The sequence below is a fragment of the Asparagus officinalis genome, chromosome 6, assembly GCF_001876935.1.
Source record: "Asparagus officinalis chromosome 6, Aspof.V1, whole genome shotgun sequence".
Lineage (NCBI taxonomy): Eukaryota > Viridiplantae > Streptophyta > Magnoliopsida > Asparagales > Asparagaceae > Asparagus > Asparagus officinalis.
This window is the reverse complement of record NC_033799.1, coordinates 2,481,446-2,506,630: the sequence shown is the minus strand read 5'-3', so window position 1 is coordinate 2,506,630 and position 25,185 is coordinate 2,481,446. Positions and strand designations below refer to the sequence as shown.

The following is a 25,185-nucleotide window of genomic DNA, read 5'->3' as shown; positions in this document are numbered from 1 at the left end:
GTCAATGAATCTTAAAGACACAATGGCTAGCTCCTTGTCTCATGGCGTGGGAAGCATTAGCAACGGAGATCATATGATGAATCTCAAGTGACCGTTCCTTGCCCACCAACTTAGCCCTGGTCGGCTGCGAGTTCCCCATGCCACTGAAGTGACCGTTCCTCGCCCACCAACTCAGCCCTGGTCGGCTGCGAGTTCCCCATTGCCACTGAAGTGACCGTTCCTCGCCCACCAACTCAGCCCTGGTCGGCTGCGAGTTCCCCATGCCACAGAAACGACTGTCCGACAATCGTGGGCTGACACGTTCGTAACAAAGAATTGGTCAACCTCCAGCTCACCCAGCTGTCACATGCCACACACACTCCTTAAAATGACGAATCTGCCCTAAGCATCACCTATAAATACAGATACTATTCGTCCTAAGAGGAGGGTCGGTTTTTCTTAGCCATCTAAAGCTCCTATCATAATACATAGGAAATTATTCTAAATACGCCAAGAAAAGAGTAAATCCACTGACTTGATCGTCGGAGGTACCACGTGGGAAACGAACCTCACCCTCTTACCATCTGTATGTATGCAGGTTATTCCCTTCCAGAGCTCTAAGAACTATGCATAAAGTCAAAGCGGGAAGCGGTCCTGCATTCTGACAGTTCATCCTCCCTCGACAGGCAACCTCCCCCTATTGGCTGTGTGATTCCATACACGTCAACAATTATAATATAAACATTATTTTACTTTAAATTAAACTATAATATGTTGTACTATAATTACTAATTAATATTATTAATTATTATATTATATTAGCATGTTATACTATATAATAATTAATATAATAAGATTAGTATATTTAATATAATATTTTAATAATATAATATTTAATATATTATTTTATTTTATTTATACAAAAATATAATATGTTATACTATAATTACTAATTAATATAATTAATTAATATATTATATTACATTATATTAGTTGCTACCGTATATAATAATTGATATAATATATAAACAATGTATTTAATATAATACTTTAATAATATATTATTTAATTTAATATATTATAATATAGTATCATAGGATATAATGTACTGTATAAAATATTATAATATTTTACTTTATTCAATGTAATATTTTTAAAATATATATTAAAATTAAAATAATATATATATAACATGATAATTATAATAATATATATTAATAGGTATCATGTTATAGTATAATATATTATATTATTTCAAACTATAGTATTATATTATATTATATCATAATATTTTACTAATATTAGCAACTATTATATTATACTATAATAGAATAATATATATATATAAAATAATCACAGCATGATTTATATTATACTATATTTTATAATTAAATGTACTATATAACATATTTATTAATTTTAACATGTTATATTATATTATACTATATTATTATATTGGTTTAATATAATACACTATAATATAATTGCTATAATAAAATATCAACTAAAATTAATATAATATATTATATAATAAATATGTTATACTATTATATAATATAGTATGTGATATTGCATAATAATATATAATAAATATCATAAAATAAATTATACATATAAATTAAACTATAATAATATTTTATTTTATTACATGATGATATAATATAATATATTGAATATATTATAACTTTATATTTTATATATCATGTCATATATTTATAATATAATTAGCATGTATTAGTTAAGTAATACAAAAAGATTTAAAAATTATCCCAATTGCCTTCAAAGTGAAACACGATTGTTCCAATATGAAGGATGTGGTAAATTTTTACTATTTAGGATAAAATTTTTGTATATGAGTAGCCGAGTAGGGTAATTTTATCCTAAACGGTGAAATTGTCTCACTATTATTCTAAAAAAATCAATAACACAAAAAATAATATCCTTATTTTATTATCACAATGAATAAACACTATGAAATAGAATCCTTAAAATTATCTAGGCCAAATGTGCAGATCTTATATAGTTGGGCCAAAATCAATTTTATTCGCATCAGAGGGCCTAATAAACCCCTCCAGCGCCCTCCCCTCGGTTTCGTTTCACTCTCTTGTCAGTCGAGGCTAACAAAATACCATGCGTGGCCTGGGCAAGAGACTCCCCATCCCTTCCCCTCTCCTCCCCTCCTCTTCCCTCCTCCCCTCCGCCACCTTCTCCGGCGGGGAGCGGACGGCGGAGGCCGTGGCGCGGCCGCGGCTTCGGCGTCCCGCCACCACCCCCATCTCGCGGGACCATGACCCACCTCGTCCCCTCCCTCGGCCACCGGGCGCGGCGCGCGACCACCCATCCTCCGCGGCCCATCCTCCCTCCTCTCCTTCGTCGCCTCCTCCCCCTCTCTAGCGCGGCCGGCCAACCCAGCCGCCGCCCCCTCCGAGAACCCTAACTCTAAAAGCCCCATCTTTTTCCACCGCTGACAAGGCCCAGTTTCGATCCACGACGGCACCAACAACCCTAGGCAGTGGCGTCCCACCAGCGCCGCCCCTCCCTCCCCGGCCAGGACGCGCAAAGCCCCGCGCCGTGCCTCCCGAAACCCCCGAGACCAACCGCCACGCTCGGTCCCGGCAGCAATTGGATGCGAAACCCTCGGCGGGCCCCACGGGGCGAGGCTGAGCCAGAGCGAAGCGGTGAGAGGCGTGGACGGTGTGAATGGGGGCGGACGGGGGAGCCGGGGGAGGGGCGAGTTAGGGGGGAGGCGGAGGGAGGGGGAGAGGGGGGTGGAGAGGAGGGAAAGGGAGGGGAGATGCGGATGATGAGCTTGAGCTGTATGTCGGGGAAAATGCGGATGGGGAGAAGTTTGTGAAGAAGATGGGAGAGGAGAGGATGAAGGTTATTGAGGAGGCATTTGAGGAAATGAGCTCCAGGGTGCTGCCTTCGCCCGTTGAGGATGCCTATCTTGATGCACTGCATACTAACAACTTGGTAAAGTGTACATTGTTCTATTGTTTTTTTTTTTTACAGATTGAGTAGATGTTGGTCAGTTATAAGCACTATTAGCATAATGATTTTGAAATTGGATTATTTAGTGTAGGATAGGTGATAGGTTAATGTTGCGTGTTTCTAATAGATTGACTAGAAGTTGGTATGTTACAAGAACTATGAGCATGATGAAAATGAAATTCAAAATTTTAATGTCGATAAGTGATGTGGTGATATGTACAACAAATGTCCTATTAACCAAATGAAAAATATACAACAACATTTGGTGTTGAGATTTTTGAATTGATCTTTTCTAGCTCCTTTACAAATAACATGAAGATCACGTCTTCTACACTAGAATAGAATAAGTAGAAGTGTTTATTAAGTTATATGAGTTTAGGATGCATATTTGAACATTAGATCCTATTATACACTTGTAACTTAATTAAAATGTCATACATTTCTTCAACTCAGAACACAAACTTCTTATACTAGGAACTCCCTAGATGCATGCATATCAGTTGCTTGATATGCTACATTTAAGATTTATTCGTTACTTTTAATGTTCACTCTCCATCTGTACAATGTACTTGGAGTTGGAGGAATGTTTTGACTGTAATATTGGATTGCGAGTTGCTAAGAATTTTATTTAACTTGATATAGATATAGCTTTGGTTGCTTGGTTTTGTGTAGATCGAGTATGAACCAGAGTATCTGATGGAGTTTGATAGAAATCCAGACATTGATGATACACCACCAATGTCTCTTGAAGAAGTTTTGCAGAAGGCAAAGCCATTCCTGATGGCATACGAGGGAATAAAGAGCCAGGAGGAGTGGGAGGTATTTTTCTATCTGCTTGATCTCATTAATTTTTTTGCATCATTTAGAGCATTTCTCATTTACTGTTGCGTTCCATTATGATCCTTCAGATTACAGGAAAAGTCTAAGATATCCTATTTGGTTCGACTTACTTCAATTGTGAGATACAATAATGCACATGATTGTAGTAGTTTCCGACTTTGAATGTTTAAAAACGTTTTTTTCCTCTTTTTATATTTATGCTTATAGTCCTCTTAGTATGTTTCAGGATCAGCTCATGCATGTGCTTCCAACATGTAATTGAGTGAGTTTGGCCTTAGAATTGAACTCATGGCAACACCCTATCCATGCTTATGTTATTATTAACGGCTTTACGTACCAGTGTTTTCAAAGGCGCGCGCCTCATTGCGCCTCATGCGCCTTACGATGCGGGGCGGTGGCGAAGCGCCTCACATCTGATGCAGCAGCGCTTTTTGCGCCTCGCGTACATCTATACTTTGTGTAGGATGCATGTAGTACATTTCCTCATATAGTTTTATTTGTTAACATTTCAATCGAGTCTTTATACTTGATATTCCATATCCCAAAAAGCAAAATAAATCCATTGGGTTTTTTTAATAACCTTCAATTGAGGACCATTACTAATCCTTAGTTTGGATATAAGTCTTGATTTAACATTTGATTTGAAAATTGATGAAATTTGCTACTATGTTGGGTGTTAGCATTAGAAATTAAGGCAATATATTGTGATTTTGTAGCAAGATATTATTTATCATGATATTTTTTATATAAATTCGAAAAACATGTTCTTTCGCGCTTGATTACATATATTGAAATATTATATGTGTGGTGTGCGCTTCGCATCACTCGGGCGCGCGCATCGCGTTACGCCTTGCGCATGTGCGCGTAAAGATGCTTTGCGCCCCGCATTGCGCTTTGCGCATTGAAAACACTGTTACGTACTGAAAATATAAAATTATTAAGACTACCAGTGAAAGCATCCTAAACCTCGTTTTGTCAGTGTTTCATACTTTTTTCTGTTGGTTCATCTCTGCTATCAAATTCTCATTTTTTGTTGGATTTTTTGTTGGATGCTGAAACAACTTGATGTATGTGCTCTTGTTTTCTTTTTTTTTCTTTTTTCTTTTTTTCTTTTTTGTGGTGTAATTCAATGTTTTAACTTGAACGTATTGGGGCAGTAGGATTAGCAATCCTGGATTCTATCTGAATGGATGCATAAGTAACAGTGTAAAAGCTTAAACATCAAGACCTTTTCTTTTTTAACTTCTTAAATGCATTGGTTATATTTTATTCATTAGCACCCGAAATTCTACTCGATAGGTTTTATCGTATTTGTTCTAGCTGCAATGTGACATGTCTCTCATCTCGCGTAACTAGTTAGACTTAGATCCTTTCCTTGTGTGGCTAATGATGTTCGCTAGGATCTACAATGGGGAAGTATTGGAAAGTTCCTTCAGATTTGTGCGCTGGAGCTGCATTGTTAAAGAACAACTGTTGCTTGTAGATTTCTTCAAATGGATACATGTGGAGGTGGGATGGATTCTAAGATAAACTATGATTACTAGATTTAGTGTCAAGCACATGGCGATTCTGGTGGTATTACGCAGAGCTTTTTTGTGGATGTGAAAAATTCCCAATCTACAAGAACTTCATCATTTTTATGTTGATTTCTAACTTTACATATCACCTTGCTTTGTATTTGTGATTTGTTTAAGCTCTTAACCTTTATTTATTGATTTTCTCATATCTTTATTTATGTCCCTGAATTAGCTTTACAAACTTTCCATCACTTTACATTTTACGTTAATAATCATGTGTTTCACCTTCACCTTTATGTAGTTTACTAGTTTCTATTAGCCATGCAGAAGTCGTGTAGAATAGTGGAAATTTATAAAGCAAAAATTGCTTATGTGCTATATATCCATATGTAATACTATCAATCACGAAGTTAGGATGGCAAACTGTTGTCACTATCAGGACACCGGGTTATTTTAGCATGTCATATTTTTACTTTTCACAAATAAGCATATATTTTCTCAAAGAATTTTGAGGTTGCACCGTGGTTGCATGAACATCAACTTTATGATGAACAATTCATAGAGTTTGCTTCTTGGCTACTGGCTTTTTGGCTTTATGACATACCCCTCATTACTCCAGTCTAAGAATTAATTTCGGGTGGACAATCAATCACAAAATGTCATCAAATGCTTTTGAGCTGGGGCTCCATAGCCAACACCATTTTAATGGGAGAAGTCTTAAAATGATGATGTCTGTAATTTTCTTTTTGCGTAATTTTCAAATGTCTCTAGTCTTTGTCTACATGATCTTTGCTATGATTTTGCTTGGAAATCTTGCTTCTGTTCCCCTACTTAATGATCCATCTGTAGTATTTTTAAGTCTCACCGAAGAACATGTTATTGTATCTGAGCGCTATAAAATATATAATAGTATTTGTTTGACCTTTATATATGTAGCTGATAATCTGACATTGCATTTTCTCTAACAGGAAATAATCAAAGAACTGATGGAAAGGTTACCACACATGAAAGAGCTTATGGATATGTACTGTGGTCCTGATAGAGTGACTGCAAAGCAACAAATGCAGGAGTTAGACAGAGTCGCAAAAACTCTACCAGAGAATATACCTTCATCTGTGAAGAGGTTCACTGATCGTGCTGTTCTCTCACTTCAGGTTTTCTTTTTTCAACTTAGTTCAGTTTCCTGTAAATCTTATAATGTGTCATTCTCTAAAATGGAAAAAGTTTCTTTGTTTTTTGTTATCTGCTACCATACTTTTTTAAGTACCTATTAAGTTTTGTCTTTTAAGTTTTAAGTAGAATTGTACCTTGCTACTAAAGAGTATATGGTTAGCACAATTGGCAGGAACATTCTGAAGAAGAGGCATTGAATTACCTTGAGATTGTGTTGGCAATTAGTGGAATGACTAATTTTCAAAGGAGGAGATCTAGGATTGATGGAGATTTGATTGAGTAGTTTAAACTGCATAACATATGGTTAATGCAATTGGTTGGGAAAATTTTAAGAGCCGTGGATTTAAGTTGAATTTATGTAGGCAATTAATGGAATGATTAACATGATTAAATTTTAAAAGAGGATATCTAGGATCTATCGAGATTTGGTGAGAAGTCTAACATTCATTTCAATGTAAATATTTTCAATTTTTTTGGTAAATGAAAATTTCATTCATTACCAAACTGAGCGTTAACATACATAACCAACTTGGACATACCCAAGCATATACAATGTCACCTACAGGTTTTTGACCCAAAATCGACATTTGAGGATTCCTCATACATTTAAACACTACTCAACCTCAACTTTCACCCTCTTACCCATAACATGTACATCAGTATCCAAGCCCTGAAATCTCTTTGATTCCGCTCTCTCCATATATGACGCATCACAGCAGCTGACGGCGCTAGAAGCACCCTCCTCTTAAAGAATTTCCCTTTCACAAACTGGCTAAACCAGTTCATCTCATCCTCCAACCTCCTTGGATCTTTGTCTTGCCCTATCCAACTCAGCTGCTTCATCCTAATCAAAGCAGAGTAGGGACGAATGAAGAGAGGTGATTAACATCTTCTCGAGCACAATTACATAGCACACATACATTTGAATAATCCCAAATCTCACCAGCCTATCCCGTGTTAGAAGTCTTCCTTTAACTGCCATCCGTAGAATATAAGCATATACCGAGGAATAGAAAGCCCTTGCCATACCGTTTCTGCCCAATGAACTTTAGGAGTACAACAAAACAGACCATTATAAGCAAGAGATAGATTCAGCACCCCTCCCACCTCTCAAAAAAAGAAAAAAAATCGAAGGAATCCCCAATATGCTGTAATAGACCCTGCTTCATTTGCCATTAAGTAAATAACCAATTTCTCACCTTAAGCAAGCATATCTCCAAACCATGAATCGACCAATCTCACTTAACCAATCATACATTTAAACCCTTGTAAACATTTTATGTATAAAGCTTTTGTATATAAAAAGTCAGAGTGAGGGTCTGTCTGAGTGAGGGTCTGGCAGGAGGCGGGAGTGGGTGTCTTTTTCTTTGTTAAATTGATTAAAGTTCATGAAGTTGGTGGTAATGAGGGCTAGAAAGTTTATCTGGATCGAGTATTATGAATGAATACGCAATGGAACAGCAATTCCAGGAGGAAAGAGAAGAACTGGAGTTTTACAGCTGTAATGGGAGATGTCCTCTTTAGATGGTTTTGTCCCTTTCGGTAGTCACCATTCCAATAGAATTCGAGAGGAAGTAGAGTGAAACTTTCTGCTGAAAGAAAAGGGGGAACTGAGGGAAAGGGGTTTGAATATTTAGACAGATTGGTCTGACCTGGTCCTGAAGTGAGCTTGGCTCCAGGTTCGGGAAGAAGTGAATTAAAAAAAGGTAGGAAAGATAGAGAGAGGCCTAAGAAAGAAGAAATGTTTGTGTAGTTGTACAAGGAAGGAGTATGGACAAGAAATTCCAAAAGCATTGTGTGACAATTGCATGTCACTTGTGGCCTTTTGATGTAAGGATATATGTGAAAACTCAATTCTACTATTTTCTCAAAATTGTTACAGATGAACAAATACGTAAAACTCAAATTTTGGTGATATAGCACTCCCGTACGCATTTGATCTGGGAAATCAATATATACTAGGTGTGCAAAACAATCCGGATATATCCGGACCGACCGCAACCTTGTCCGTTTAGAAAGCGGATAGGGTAGGAAAAAATTGAAACCATTCGGATATGGTGTCGGTTCGGTTTTAGTTTTGGTATTTCATTCAGATACGGTTTTCAGGTTGATTTTGCGGATACGGTCCGGATATCCGGATGTGTAACTCAGCTAATTTTATACTGGAGTGTTGGGTCGGGTCTTTAATATGCAACCTATCTTATCCTTTACCCAACCCAATTTAAGCTTAATGCGTCTTCTTCCGATAGCAAAGGTCAAAATCCTTTGCTTCTGCCCTAAATTGAAGATCACAAAGTCTCTGCCTTTGATTGCCACCTTCGACTTCCGTCGAACCGCCTTCGACCTCAGCCGTCTCCATTCCAAGCCTTCGCCTTCTACCTCCGCCCTCCGAGTTCGACCTTCGACCTCAGCCGTCTCCAAGCCTCCGCCTTTGACCTCCGCCCTTCGCCTTCGACCTCCGCCATCTCCAAGCCTCCGCCTTTGACTTCAGTTGTCTCTAAGGCTCCGCTTTCGACCGACTTCAAGCCACCGCCTTCAAGCTCGACTAACCTAGTTTGTAACTTTAAGTGCCAATTAGTGTTCAAAAATTAGTGTTCGGATAGGAACTACAAGCTACTAAAATTAGTGTTCAAAAATTTCAACTTATACCTAAGTGCCAATTCCACCCCCATTCCCAAATACCCACAAACACACAAATAAATAGAGAATGCACATTGATATGTAGGTGTAAGTTTGTAATGTCAATTTTTGAAAATTATATACCACGAGAGAGTGCATATGTGAAAAGGAGAATGTTTCTAACATTATTTAGTGCAAAGCTAGCATCTTACAGTATAGCTGACCCCTAATTTCTTCTTGTATTTATGATTGTATCATAATCATTATATTATTACTTATTTGATTAAATTTATAACTTTCGTTGGATAGATATCAGAATCATGTCTAATCCATCAGCACAAGCTTCTAATGAAGAACCCACTACTGAACTCATAATTGAACCGGCCTTTGAACCCACCATAGAAGAGTTTTCTAATGAAACAGAGGAAAAACCTCAGAAAAAGAGGAAAATCATATATATTTTTTGTGTAGCAATGTTAGGCATGTGCTCCTGAGACAGGTTGGTTAACGGTTTCTCATCAGGCTTTTCTGCTAATATCTACCTGAATATGTGTAGCAATGTTCTGGATTTTTTTGCTTGCAAGTATATTAATTTTTAGTTATTTGTGAATTATTAAAATCATATATATTTTTTGTTATATCATATTCATATCCATTTCCCAATTATCTGATTAATATTTGTATCATATCTGTATCCAACTCTCTAATATCTGAACCATATCCGTTTCCGTTTAGTGCGGATATGGTCATGCCTTTTTCTTACCGATGAATATCAGAACCGTATCCATATCCGTTTTCTTAGAAAGCGGATATGGATATGATAAGTGTCATATCGAACCGTATCCGAACCGAGTGCACCCCTAATATCTACGGAGAAAAAGCACAAAAATATAATTTCTGGTCAAACTAGGATTTAGTGATTTAGGAGATTTGATGATCCAAATAGCAAAATGATCCTTACAATTCAAGAGTAGAACTGTAAAAGCTAGTCTAGGCCCTACCTTTCTTAGTGGGGTCCATATTCATATGCATTTAGTATACAGGGAATTTGATGTTTTATAGATGTAATAAGAGGGCAATATTTCTAGTCTATATCTGTTGTATGCTTGTATGTATGCCCATTGCAAGTTTTTAATGTCATCTCTCATATCTGATACCTCTTATATGAGACAATGCTATATATATCCAAAAAAGGCTGCTTTAGTGGGCGCTCATAGTGTCATGCATTATCTGCAATTGTCAAAGTAAAGCATTATCTGCAATTGTATGGACTTTACTGTTATTTCTCTCACTGGCCGTAGAAACAAATCAATAAACATATAGATGAAATTAATTCAGTCAATCGTGCATCTGAATTGAGACCCTAAGTATATAATAGTATGAAAGCATGATGCACACGCTTGCTATATGCATTGTGTTTGGTCCTGTACTATCAGAACACAACCTCCTATATGAAGACCGAAAGGATTAAATTCATCAAACACTGGGAGGGAAATCTGGGCTGTTGTATTTATACATGCATTCATAAATATATATTCACTGAAGGTCTTTCAAGTTTCGAAGGACAAGTTGGACCTATTAGTTAAGAAACTGTCCCTAGGATAAATTCTTGCGAACTTGAAGGTATTGAAATTGTGGAATGTGTTTTCCCCTCTTTCTGTTTTTTTTCTTCATCTATTCCATCCTTATTGTAGCTGTGGCATTATCTTCTGCTGCATTTGAAATTGACCTTTGGCAGAACCTACTTGGTTTTCATCAATGTGCATGTATCATAAATTCATAGAATTGGCTTTTGGAAGATCAAACATGCAAACCTGCATTTCAAATTGACTTTTGGACGACGAAACATGTACATGAACTGGTGCTGTATTCTAATCATGTATTATTTGCAGAGCAACCCTGGATGGGGCTGGGACAAGAAATGCCAGTTTATGGATAAGGTTGTGATGGAGGTCTCCAAGCACTACAAATAGAGCCATTTCAAGACCGAGCACAAGTGAAAAAAAAAGCAGATCTTGTTGAAGCTATCAACTGTCGCAAGTAGTTTCGTCAGAGTCGATTTATTTGCAGTTTTGTTTAATAAGGAATAGTTTTGTGACCCAACCGTACTGTGATATGCTCCTTGCAGCTGTTTATCAGAAGAAGTTTGTAATGTTTTGTAAACCAAAGTTGTCATAGTTTTCTTTTTTGTATTGAGACTACATACGTAGAATGTTCAACCTGGTAGGCATAGCATATTCGATGTTGTGGGTTGAATTTCATCGGCAAATTCCATGGAACCTTGATTCATTTGTTATAGTCTTTTGCAGCAGCGTATGGTATTTAAATTCCTCGTAACTGAAGTTATTTTGGAAACTACTTGCCTATTAGAATTTTCATAAACATATGATTTGTGCGGAGGTTAGCGACTGTATATTTTGGGCAATTGTATAGTAATGTTCATTTTGGTGCCAGACTCTAAATTTAACACCGTAGTTTGGGGCGTTTTCTGAGAAAACTCAGGAAGGGTTTTCTGGTATTTTTAAATTGGGTTTTTGAGATATTGGTCCCCCGTATGTTATCTATTTGAATACGAGTCCCCCCAAATTATTGTATTTAGATATAACCCCCCCTGGTCTCATCTATTTGGATACAAGTCCTTTACATTATCATATTTAAACGCAAGCACCTCAAAACTGTTGAAGTAATAGGCCGTCAGAAATTAACTCTAAATCAGAAGGATTTAAGAAAGTTTAGTTGGGTCAAGTTGATTTTCAGTGGGTTCAAATGTTTCATTGGCTTAATTTTTTGCCTTTGCAACAGGGTAGGGTTGAAAATAAGCGGAAAAATGAAACAAGAAAATTAACAATCCTGATTAGTTAAGTTGTGTTAAGTGGATGATAATAATGACGGGGACTTGTTTCAAAGAACCTCATGGTTTTGTGGGACTTGTATCCAATTATGATAATTTGAGTGATTCGTATCCAAAATATAGATTAGGAGGACTCTGTATCCAAATATGATGATTCAGAGGACTTGTACATAAATAGATGAGATTTCGGGGACCGATATTTCAAAAACCCTTCTAAAATTAGAGGTTGTATCTCACGAACAGCCAAACTTTAAGGGGGTGAACTGATATTAGCCCAAATCCGGTTTCGGGTTCAGGTCAAACCCGTTAGCGCTCATACTTGAGGTCGATCATTTCCATCGACGAAGGCAGCGGTAACAAGCTCGGTGGCGGCGATCGACGGCGGAGGATGAGCCTGAAGAGCCTCTTGTCGGCGGTGGCCCTCAAAGGGGTGACGGAGGCGCGTGCGGCGATATTCGGTCACGTGCTCAACCCCACAGGGAAGCGTTCGCCCCATAAAATTCTAAGAAAGAAGCTGATCGGAGATAAAGTTGCTCAGTGGTACCCGTACGATATCAAGAACGAGGATCGCGATGTCTTGGCTCGTGAAGAGAAAGAGTATGGAAATTTACTTTTATCTTGTTTGACGTTCTGTTGATGCTTGCTGTGTGTTTGATTTTATGCCGCTGTGAGAAATTTGGAAGAAAAGCGAAGGTGTTTGAGGTTAGTTGGTGTGTTTTGATGGCTTTAGTTACTGGGTCGAGCTCAAATTTTGATCTTTTGGTGGAAAATTGGTTGTCGTGGAGGTTTGAAGAATACTCATTCAGAGGAAGTATAGGTAAATCCCAAATTGCGGTAATAATAGGGGGGAACATATAAATGTTTGTTTATATATATTTGAGAAATTTGGAAAGAACAAAGCCTTGTTAGGACTCTGTGTAACTACTTATGCTTCCCCTTTTTGCAATCTGCGTGAAAAAATACCAGATTCATTGAAAATTTGAGCTAAGATACTATACAGCATCTTGTCAATTAGGCAAGGAGATAGCTGCCAGTGAGTGATATGTTTAGATGACTATGTAGGGAGAACTTTTTTTTTTAAGATGCTGGATGAGTTTCTTGCTTAAACTCCAGTTGGCAAAAGCAAACTTCGTATTTATAATTTTTTAGAAACTGCTGATATTGTGTTGTTTACTTTTAAAATTAGTTCTCTTTTTCAATGTTTCTTTGTGTGTTAGAATCAAACTGACTTGTTAAAAATCATCAAAATGAGTGAATTTTGTTACTTGGGTTAGTCGATAATTATGTTAAGTTCATGAAAAGCTCCTATGGGTGGAAACTGGTTGCATGATCTTGTGGGGTTATATCTATGTTGCTAACTACATTTGCATTCAGTTGGTATATACTGAAGATTTGGAACTTAAGAATCAAATCTAGAAAGGTTCAATCAGAAAATTTCTGCTGGAAACTTTGCAGGGCTAGTTGCGATCGGTGTAGTAGATGTTCACCGTTTCGCGGTTCTAGATTATTGCTTCTTTTCTTCTGTTTTTTCTTATTTTGCCACTGCCAACTGCTCAAGTCAAGCCATAGATCCTAGGCAAAATAGTTAGATGCCCAACTTCTGTGTAGATGTTCATGGACATGCACACTGCATTAAGAGTAAAACAGTATCCAACTATTGATCCTTTTTTTTTAAGGGCATTTCATCTCATGAAGAAAATCCATATATTCTTAAGTTAGTGATACTTCTAGCGAATGTTTAAGACAATTTCTCATGTAATCAAGTGGTATTTCTCTCTTTTGATGTCGAATGTAATTCAGTATCTAGATTATACATTTCCGTCTTCAACTGGAATTGAAGGTGAGTTGCATTATAATTTTACATCTAGCTATGAACTACTCCCTACATGCCATCAAATTTTGAATATCCAAATTGAACCTTAAGAACCTTTTAATAGCTTGCATACGATTCATGGCGTATTATTTCCCAACCACGTCATGGTAGCTTTCTCGATGTTAAGATGAAATAAATAGGTAAACAAAACCAAAGATTTTGAACAAGACGGCCTTGATATTGTCTGTCAATTCAGGGAAACTAAGATCTATACTTGCGTCACCAGAGTTGATCTAAGGGAGGCAAGACAGGTATTCCTGAGTGACAGTCAAACTGAAATAGAACTCTAGTTCTAAGGAGGTCTTTCCCCACAAAACTCCCATTTTTTCTGTCTATTACTAAACTATGGACTGTCTTCTTAACATCCTTTAGTCATTTGAGGATGAAATTAGTTGATGCTTAAGATAAAAGCCCAGATTGTCTGGAAATGCTGCATAAAGATCAAGCTCTGCTGTTTTACTCCATTTTCTTTGGATTATGATCTTCCCTTGAAATGCTGCATAAAGATCAAGTTCTGCTGTTTTACTCTATTTTCTTTGGTTTATGATCTTCCCTGATAGTTTCTTAGCAAAATTCATTACTTATTTGAATGGCAGGCGATTGGCTAAACTTGAAATGCTGAAGCGTCGAGGAAAGGGCCCACCGAAGAAGGGCCATGGAAAGAGGGCTGTCAAGCGCAACAAATAGAAAAATCTTATTCATCGTTGTCATCATCCTATAGGGATCTTTTCTTCTTGAACTTCATCAGATCTTTTTTGTTTAGTTTTGAAGATGCTTTTGGCATTAGACATGATTAGTACCTCCATATCAACTTGCATTGTAGCATAACTTGATAGTTGACTTTTCTCTGGTAATTGCAGTTTGATAAATTGGGAAGTAAGAATTTGAAATGACCTTCTGAACAGTGTTTAGGTTGGATTGTTATTGTTCTCTGCTTTGAGGAAGAGCAAGAATGCTGAGTTATGCTTGAAAGATAGATCTCAATCTACATGCTGCTTCATACAGTATTCATGAGTAGTTTAGTCTTATTGTTGTTAAACAATGTATAAGTAGTATACTAATGCAAGTTTATTGAGTAGGATTCGTGTAGCCGACCCAAAAATTTTGGGATAAAAAGCTTTGTTGTTGTTGTTGCTGCTGCTGTTGTTGTATTGCAAGTTTATTAGGCAGTGGATTTGAATACAGGTACCGCAGCAGCTCATTACATGCTTCAGACTTGGGGTTTATGCACCCGAAAATTATCGTGAACTGTTAGGGTTTCAACCAAACCCCATGAAATATTTTACCAAAGAAAAATGTCATAAACCTTCGAACACGCAGAGAAGTATTACATGCTATCCAGAAGGATTTTGACCAAACCCCCATGAATTATTTTACTGAAGAAAAGTGTCATAAACCTTCGTACACGCAGAAAAGTATTACGTGCTATAAAAAAAATTTTACATGATCATGCTAAATTTTGTTGGTAGTTATTTGGCAGCAACAGAATGTTCACAGTTTAGAGATTCTATGTAAGGTTTTATTATGGTTTTGTAAATATGATAAAAGTTCATGGACAGTGTTCTGAAAGTTTATCGGATCTTTCTGCCTATTTCAAAGTTTGTTATATTTTTCTAATAATAATAATCTATGATATTTTTTCTGAAACCCATAAAACATGTAGGAAATAACTTTTTTTTTGTTTGTTAGGGATTGTACCTAGTTTAATTATTGATATCTCAGCCTGATTTTCTAATAATAAACTAAGAAAATGTTCTCTGTTTTATGCCATGTAGGGGTCATGGTTCTTGAAACTCTTAAAGGTAATATAAGCATATGCTTAATGCAAGCAATGAGAAAATTTAAGGAAACGTTTTTACCTTTTTTTTTTGATATATATAGTTATGTATATCTCATTAAAAGAAAACAATAATCAGACTACAAAATAAAAGAGGATGACATTAAAAACTTGGACAAATTTTTAAAAACAACCGTTTTTTAACATTAATGAGTAAAATCGACCATTTCAAATAATAATTAGCAAAATCGACCTTTTCAATTTGAAAAGGGGCGATTTCGATCTAGAGAAGTTTTTTAGAGCTGCACGGGAGTACTAGTCCCGTGCAGTCTCTCTCTCTCCCCTCACTCACATGTTATCTCTCTCCTCACTCACCTCCCCGCTGCCGTGATCCCCAGCCTATCTCTCTCTCTCCTCACTCACCTCCCCCGTTCACTTCCTCTCCTCCGCCGCCCGCAACCGCCAGGCCCGCGACCTCTCCTCCTCCTCCCCCTCCACCACTGATCACCACCTCCACTTCCACGACCTCCCCCTCCCCCGACAAACCCCGGCCCCGCCCCTCCCACTTCCCCTCCCAACTCCAAACCCCTCTTCGACGCCGCCGTCCTCCACTTCCCTTGCAAGCGTAAGGCAAAGCAAGAATCCAAAGTCGTCCCTTGCTCAATAAATTTATCTCAAAAACGAAAGTCATTATCTATAACTGAAATCATAAAAGAGATGAACCATAATGTCATTTACAGGAAAAATTACTTATGAGATCAGCCCATATAAGCAAAGTTCACCAATTCTCAGCAAAGCGCACAGAGAATTAACCCACATTTAGAACAGTGCCCTCCCAAAACCCAAACTTACAGGAAAAGAACGATATTGAGGTGACGATGATCGAACCAATGAAGAACCAGCAGCTGAAGTTTTCCCTGGTGGATGTAATGGAGGAAGAAGATGATACTGCTGTTTGTGATCCTTTTTCAATGCTGCTGTTATTGCTCATGGTCATGGCGAGGAGAGAGGGGAGGGGAAGTGGAGGACGGCGGCGTCGAAGAGTGGTGATCAGTGGTGGAGGGGGAGGAGGAGGAGAGGTCGCGGGCCTGGCGGTTGCGGGCGGCGGAGAAGAGGAAGTGAACGGGGGAGGTGAGTGAGGAGAGAGAAAGAGAGAGGTTGGGGATCACGGGAGCGGGGAGGTGAGTGAGGAGAGAGATAACACGTGAGTGAGGGGAGAGAGAGAGACTGCACGGGACTAGTACTCCCGTGCAGCTCAAAAAACTTCTCTGGCTCGAAATCGACCCTTTTCAAATAAAAAGGGTCGATTTTGCTGAATATTATTTGAAATGGTCGATTTTACTCATTAATGCTAAAAAACGGTTGTTTTTAAAAATTTGTCCTAAAAACTTTTGGTATACTCCTTTGGTCATTTTAATATGGACAAATTTTTAAAAACAACCGTTTTTTAACATTAATGAGTAAAATCGACCATTTCAAATAATAATCAGCAAAATCGACCTTTTCAATTTGAAAAGGGGCGATTTCGATCTAGAGAAGTTTTTTAGAGCTGCACGGGAGTACTAGTCCCGTGCAGTCTCTCTCTCTCCCCTCACTCACGTGTTATCTCTCTCCTCACTCACCTCCCCGCTCCCGTGATCCCCAACCTCTCTCTTTCTCTCTCCTCACTCACCTCCCCCGTTCACTTCCTCTTCTCCGCCGCCCGCAACCGCCAGGCCCGCGACCTCTCCTCCTCCTCCCCCTCCACCACTGATCACCACTCTTCGACGCCGCCGTCCTCCACTTCCCCTCCCCTCTCTCCTCGCCATGACCATGAGCAATAACAGCAGCATTGAAAAAGGATCACAAACAGCAGTATCATCTTCTTCCTCCATTACATCCACCAGGGAAAACTTCAGCTGCTGGTTCTTCATTGGTTCGATCATCGTCACCTCAATATCGTTCTTTTCCTGTAAGTTTGGGTTTTGGGAGGGCACTGTTCTAAATGTGGGTTAATTCTCTGTGCGCTTTGCTGAGAATTGGTGAACTTTGCTTATATGGGCTGATCTCATAAGTAATTTTCTCCTGCATTTTTAGCATTAATGAGTAAAATCGACCATTTCAAATAATATTCAGCAAAATCGACCCTTTTTATTTGAAAAGGGTCGATTTCGAGCCAGAGAAGTTTTTTGAGCTGCACGGGAGTACTAGTCCCGTGCAGTCTCTCTCTCTCCCCTCACTCACGTGTTATCTCTCTCCTCACTCACCTCCCCGCTCCCGTGATCCCCAACCTCTCTCTTTCTCTCTCCTCACTCACCTCCCCCGTTCACTTCCTCTCCTCCGCCGCCCGCAACCGCCAGGCCCGCGACCTCTCCTCCTCCTCCCCCTCCACCACTGATCACCACTCTTCGACGCCGCCGTCCTCCACTTCCCCTCCCCTCTCTCCTCGCCATGACCATGAGCAATAACAGCAGCATTGAAAAAGGATCACAAACAGCAGTATCATCTTCGACTGCACGGGACTAGTACTCCCGTGCAGCTCAAAAAACTTCTCTGGCTCGAAATCGACCCTTTTCAAATAAAAAGGGTCGATTTTGCTGAATATTATTTGAAATGGTCGATTTTACTCATTAATGCTAAAAATGCAGGAGAAAATTACTTATGAGATCAGCCCATATAAGCAAAGTTCACCAATTCTCAGCAAAGCGCACAGAGAATTAACCCACATTTAGAACAGTGCCCTCCCAAAACCCAAACTTACAGGAAAAGAACGATATTGAGGTGACGATGATCGAACCAATGAAGAACCAACAGCTGAAGTTTTCCCTAGTGGATGTAATGGAGGAAGAAGATGATACTGCTGTTTGTGATCCTTTTTCAATGCTGCTGTTATTGCTCATGGTCATGGCGAGGAGAGAGGGGAGGGGAAGTGGAGGACGGCGGCGTCGAAGAGTGGTGATCAGTGGTGGAGGGGGAGGAGGAGGAGAGGTCGCGGGCCTGGCGGTTGCAGGCGGCGGAGAAGAGGAAGTGAACGGGGGAGGTGAGTGAGGAGAGAGAAAGAGAGAGGTTGGGGATCACGGGAGCGGGGAGGTGAGTGAGGAGAGAGATAACACGTGAGTGAGGGGAGAGAGAGAGACTGCACGGGACTAGTACTCCCGTGCAGCTCAAAAAACTTCTCTGGCTCGAAATCGACCCTTTTCAAATAAAAAGGGTCGATTTTGCTGAATATTATTTGAAATGGTCGATTTTACTCATTAATGCTAAAAAACGGTTGTTTTTAAAAATTTGTCCTTTTAATATTGCAAGATTACCTTAACTTCACATTGCACATGCACCATGTATGTTTGTTTCTTTCCTCCTGTTTTTTAAATCTATATATGCCAACACTATAATTTTATAATTTAAACTTATTATTTTTCCATGACGTATTATCAATGCATTATGAATTGAGATTGGAAATTGCTGGTCTCTTTCTCTGATATTCTACTTTACACATCCACTTAAATCAAACTTTACAATTTGATGGGTCCGGTGACTTATAATGTTCCTGCAATTTGATAGATTCGGGGACTTTATAATGTTCCTGCACCATTGATATTGATTTTCCTGCGTCTTACATTTTTCAATACCTCCACAGAAGTTATATATTCTAATGTGAATCTAATATCTAACCTCTCAAACTATATGAAACTTGTTTATCATGCATATTTAAGAAAAGGGTGTTACTACTTTCATATCTTCTTCTTAATAGAATTTCATCTTCGCTGTTATCTTATACACTTCAAATATATACTGGTGACAGGTAACCCAAAAAAAAATCCTTATTTCATTCAAAATATGCTTTTTAACTCGCGACCGCCCAACTCGCGGGCAGCTCGCAAGAGCGAAAACAGGGGGTGGGCCCGGTGGCCACGAGTTAAAAAGCATTTTCGCAAAATAAATGAGCCAGAGGTTGCCTGTTTTGTGATCTTGACATGGGGTTTGAGATGTGGTAAACTTCAAATCACACTTAATGGTTGAGTTATAAATCATTTTAAAATCTAAGAATACCCTGAGCGTGCCAATTATATAGTTGTCACAAAAACCTAGAGAAAACCAAATCATACAACGAACACACATTTGATACTAAGCCTATAACTAAATTCATCTAATCAATGCATATGTAACATTCTCATGCAAGTAATGGCCACAATTTATTCTTCACATTCTAGACTTTCTATAACAATGTCATCCTGTTACTCTATTGTTTTAAGCCCTTTGAGCATGCATTTTAAAAAAATCAGTAATTTATTAATTTTCTTACATAAATTGCCATTAAATGAATCGGCTTAGCCACTTGCATGTCATCTTAGGGGCTGTTTGGTTCGTTTCCTAGATATAGGGAAATGTAATTCCAAGTAAAGAAACCAATGTTTTTAGTTTTCCAAACTTTTCCAAGAAATAGTTTGTTTTGGTTTGGTTCGCACAAAAAAATGGTGAGAAACCAATGTTTTTACTTTTCTTGTGTTTGGTTTGCAAGAGAAAAAAAGGGAAAACTTATGTTGATTTGACATTTCCCACTTTTCTTGTGTTTGGTTGGTTTTGAAGTGTGTATGGAAAAGTGTTTAGAGTCACCATGGTAAGATTACCCCCCACTATAGACAAAAATTATTTGTGCTAGTTATGAGATGTAATCTTAATCATATAAAAGTGCGAATGTATCATGAACAAATATTAATAACCCGAATGAATTATAAATTTCTGTTTGTATTAATGAAATCATACGAAACCTGAAATCATCTGAAACCTACTGTAACATGAACTGCGTACCTGATTTGACATGAAATATACCTGTTTGAGATGAAAATAATCACACAAAACCTGTTTTCGAAGAAAAAATAAACAAGACCTGTAATAACCTGATTATTCATAAATTTATGAAATACGTACCTGAATTAGCCAAAAAAATTTCTGAAACCTATAAAAACATATAAACGGCCTGAATAGCCATATTTTAGTACATAACATAGCAAATAGCCATCCAGTATATGTGAATTATGACTGTGGGCTCAGAACTTGTTCAATATCATCATCGTTAGCCATCCGGTGCAATATCAATAGATATTGCAGGTTGCTAATCTCAGAAAAATTAACAATCATCATAGCCTAAATTGAACACCCACAAACAGTATCAAAATCAACAAATAGTACGGAAAATCTGAGCACACATAGAACTCCACAAAACATTAGCTCAAATAGAAGATGAACAACAGAGCATCCACAAACAGTGAGCTCACAAAACTGGTGTGCACAAAACTGGAAGTTGTCACAAACCTGGACACAACAACAAACTAACCAACAACCAGCAACAACAAGAAACATTCAGGCCCAACAACCAAACGACACAACAACACAACTCTGGACACAACAACAACAACTGAAGGAACAACCAGCAAACTAACCAACAACCAGCAACAACAAGAAACATTCAGGCCCAACAACCAAACTAACCAGCAACCAGCAACAACAAGAAACCACAAACCCAACAACGTAGAGATCAACCAACAACCAGCAACAACAAGAAACCACAAACCCAACAACCAAACTAACCAACAACCAGCAACAACAAGAAACCACAAACCCAACAACCAAACTAACCAACAACCAGCAACAACAAGAAACCACAAACCCAACAACCAAACTAACCAACAACCAGCAACAACAAGAAACCACAAACCCAACAACAAGATCAACCAACAACCAGCAACAACAAACCCAAAAAACCACCAACCAACAACAACCAGCAAAAACCAGCAACAACCAAACTAACCAGCAACAACCAAACTAACCAACAACCAGCAACAACCAACAACAACCAGACCAGACCAACAACAACCAGGTCAGAACAACCAGCAACAACCAACAACAACAACAACCACCACCACCAACAACCAACAACAACAACTACCAACAACCCCGAGCACATGTTGTGTTTAGCTTAGGGCTCAGAACTTGGTCAATATCATCATTGTTAGCCATCCAATGCAATATCAATAGATATTGCAGGTTGCTAATCTCAGAAAAATTGACAATCATCATAGCCTAAAAATAAAAAAATCACCAACGAAAACCAAATACCTAAATGCCCCAGAGCAATAGCCATCCAGTACAATGTGTACACATTGTAGGTTGCTTGCATCTTAGGAAATATCCTGCATTCACAAATTCAATTACAAAAGTTAGTATTCCACAAAATGATATTAATCATGGAAGATAAATATTACAAAATGGAAGCAAATAAATACTTACTACATATTACAACAATATGTTCCATCATCATAATGTTCCACAAACACAATAAAAACATTATCACCAAAAGTAAGTGGATTTCACAAGTATGTTAGAAATGAGAATCACAAAATACCACGTAGAGACTTCTTCTATCGGTCTTCAACCCCCTTCGTTGAGAAAGGTAGCAATCATCTCTTTTTGACCAACCGATGATATGCCCATAAATAGTCTTGCTTCATGCTCATTCAAATATAAGTGTCGAATGTATCATGAACAAATAAAAATAACCCGAATGAATTATAAATTTCTGTTTGTATTAATGAAATCATACGAAACCTGAAATCATCTGAAACCTACTGTAACATGAACTGCGTACCTGATTTGACATGAAATATACCTGTTTGTGATGAAAATAATCGCACAAAACCTGTTTTCCAAGAAAAAATGAACAAGACCTGTAATAACCTGATTATTCATAAATTTATGAAATACGTACCTGAATTAGCCAAAAAAATTTCTGAAACCTATAAAAACATATAAACGGCCTGAATAGCCATATTTTAGTATATAACATAGCAAATAGCATCGAACCTGATAATTTATGCATGTTGAACTTTATGTGCAAAAAATCATTTGAAAATATTTCTTGACATCATGTCAAATAAATCAGCCACATGTATATGTGAATTATGACTGTGGGCTCAGAACTTGTTCAATATCATCATTGTTAGCCATCCAGTGTAATATCAATAGATATTACAGGTTGCTAATCTCAGAAAAATTGACAATCATCATAGCCTAAATTGAACACCCACAAACAGTATCATAATCAACAAACAGTGCGGAAAATCTGAACACACATAGAACTCCACAAAACATGAGCTCAAATAGAAGTTGAACACCAGAGCATCCACAAACAGTGAGCTCAAATAGAACTTCAGCAAAAGAGAAGATGACATATGTGCACAAAACATAGCACAAACCTGGACACAACAACAAACCCACCAACCATGATTATACCAACAACCAACAAACCATGATTATACCCAAAAACCAACAAACCATGATTATACCCAAAAACCAACAAACCATGATTATACCCAAAAACCAACAAACCATGATTATACCCAAAAACCAACAAACCATGATTATACCCAAAAACCAACAAACCATGATTATACCCAAAAACCAACAAACCATGATTATACCCAAAAACCAACAAACCATGATTATACCCAAAAACCAACAAACCATGATTATACCCAAAAACCAACAAACCATGATTATACCCAAAAACCTGGACACAACAACAAACCCAAAAACCAACCTGGAAGGAAATCACAAACCCAACAACAAACAAGAACATCTTTTAGCAACCAGGAATGAAATCACAAACCCAACAACCAAAAACAGAAGGAAATCAAAACATCTTTTAGCAACCACAAACCATAACATCTTTTAGCATCCTGGAAGGAAATCACAAACCCAAATATGTAATCAACACAAACTCAAATATGTAATCAATCACAAACATCTTTTAGCCTCCTGGAAGGAAATCACAAACTCAAATTATGTAATCAACGCAAGCTGCAAGCACATTCAGTGTAACACCTTTGCGGCCTCGAAATTATGCAACAAGATTAATCGAAAGCATTGCATCAACATGAGTCTCATCTATCATACCAATGCAATCCTATAATACGTGTATCACATTACTAAGTTATCATTTATTTTTATTGCTTATACATGTAACTGTGGTTAAAATGTAGATATACCTTGAAATAAGGATAGTATAGCTGGTTGTTAACGATCTCTTGGGGAGTATCATTGATGGCTTGTCTCATGTAGCGTCCACGCAAACAGATAATTGCTTGTAAAACCTTGTTGAAATATCTACTGACTGTCTCCCCTGATCTTATGAAATGAGATCTCACAATGCGATTTTTAGATTTATGACCCAAAATATTTAGTGTCATGATAAGTTGTTCTTCCACTGATATATTCCTTGAGTCTTTTAGAAGCATATTGTTCCTCATTATACTTACTAGCTTAACAAAAGCACCACTCCGCATTCTAATATAATTCACACAACTATCACTAAAACCATTATAAATACGCTCTATATGTTCAATTCTAGACCTCTCTTGTCTTTTTTTTTCCTCACTTGGACCACGACGTATAGATTTACGTCTAGCTTGCATTCTCCTTATGAATGTAATTATTATAACAAGAACGGATAGTGCAGCACCTTGAACCACATTAACAACACTTTGTTCATCGGTACAATCCCCATCACCATCCATCTACGATGCAAAAATCGTTCAATTCTAGACCTCTCTTGTCTTTTTTTTTCCTCACTTGGACCACGACGTATAGATTTACGTCTAGCTTGCATTCTCCTTATGAATGTAATTATTATAACAAGAACGGATAGTGCAGCACCTTGAACCACATTAACAACACTTTGTTCATCGGTACAATCCCCATCACCATCCATCTACGATGCAAAAATCAAATTGAAATAATTAATATACCTACCAAGCATTCATATGCAATGTCAATAATCAAAACTTAAACTGAAGGAACAACCAGCAACAACCCTGGACACAACAACAACCAACGACACAACAACACAACTCTGGACACAACAACAACCAGACACAACAAACCTGGACACAACCAACACAACCAGCAACTGAAGGAACAACCAGCAACAAAACTGGACACAATCAACAGCAACTGAAGGAACAACCAGCAACAACCCTGGACACAACAACAACCAACGACACAACAACACAACTCTGGACACAACAACAACCAGACACAACAAACCTGGACAAAATTTTTAAAAATTCTTTTTGAGTTGAGAATCATACCTTAGGTCTGAAATCAGTTTCCAGGAAGATCAAAGTCGGCAAAACCCCCAAATTTTTCCCAATAAAGGCGCTGATAAAATCCAGCAAGCCACGAAATCCAGCAAACTATTAGATGAATTCCCAAGAAAAGAATCAAGAAAAGAGAATGCAGCTCCTAGGTTGCCAGTCCCTCCTCCAAGTCCAAACCTTTCAACTGATAGCACCTATTTTCCTTCACTGTTTTGTCATTTCAATTCATTGGCAAAGATTATTCATGGGAATAGGAGTACAAGGAAAGAAGACCCTTTTGTTGCTGCATATTTGGAGTGTACAAAGAGTGTGAAGAACTGTAAAGAGAAGAGGAGATACAGAACAACATATACACCTAATACACCGCGGCTGGAGGGACGAGGGGGAGAAGCGAACCAAAGACGAGAAACGAAAACCCTAGAAAGGGTTTT

The 25,185-nt window shown here is 37.9% G+C and overlaps 1 protein-coding gene and 1 pseudogene across 1 annotated transcript; both read left to right on the top strand.

Moving 5' to 3' along the window:
* On the top strand, positions 261-11,430 carry LOC109844723 (annotated as a pseudogene).
* On the top strand, positions 12,245-14,819 carry LOC109845446. Its single transcript, XM_020414696.1, has 2 exons — positions 12,245-12,567; positions 14,440-14,819. The coding sequence occupies exons 1-2, from the start codon at positions 12,359-12,361 to the stop codon at positions 14,528-14,530; spliced, it is 300 nt and encodes a 99-aa protein (XP_020270285.1). The 5' UTR covers positions 12,245-12,358; the 3' UTR covers positions 14,531-14,819.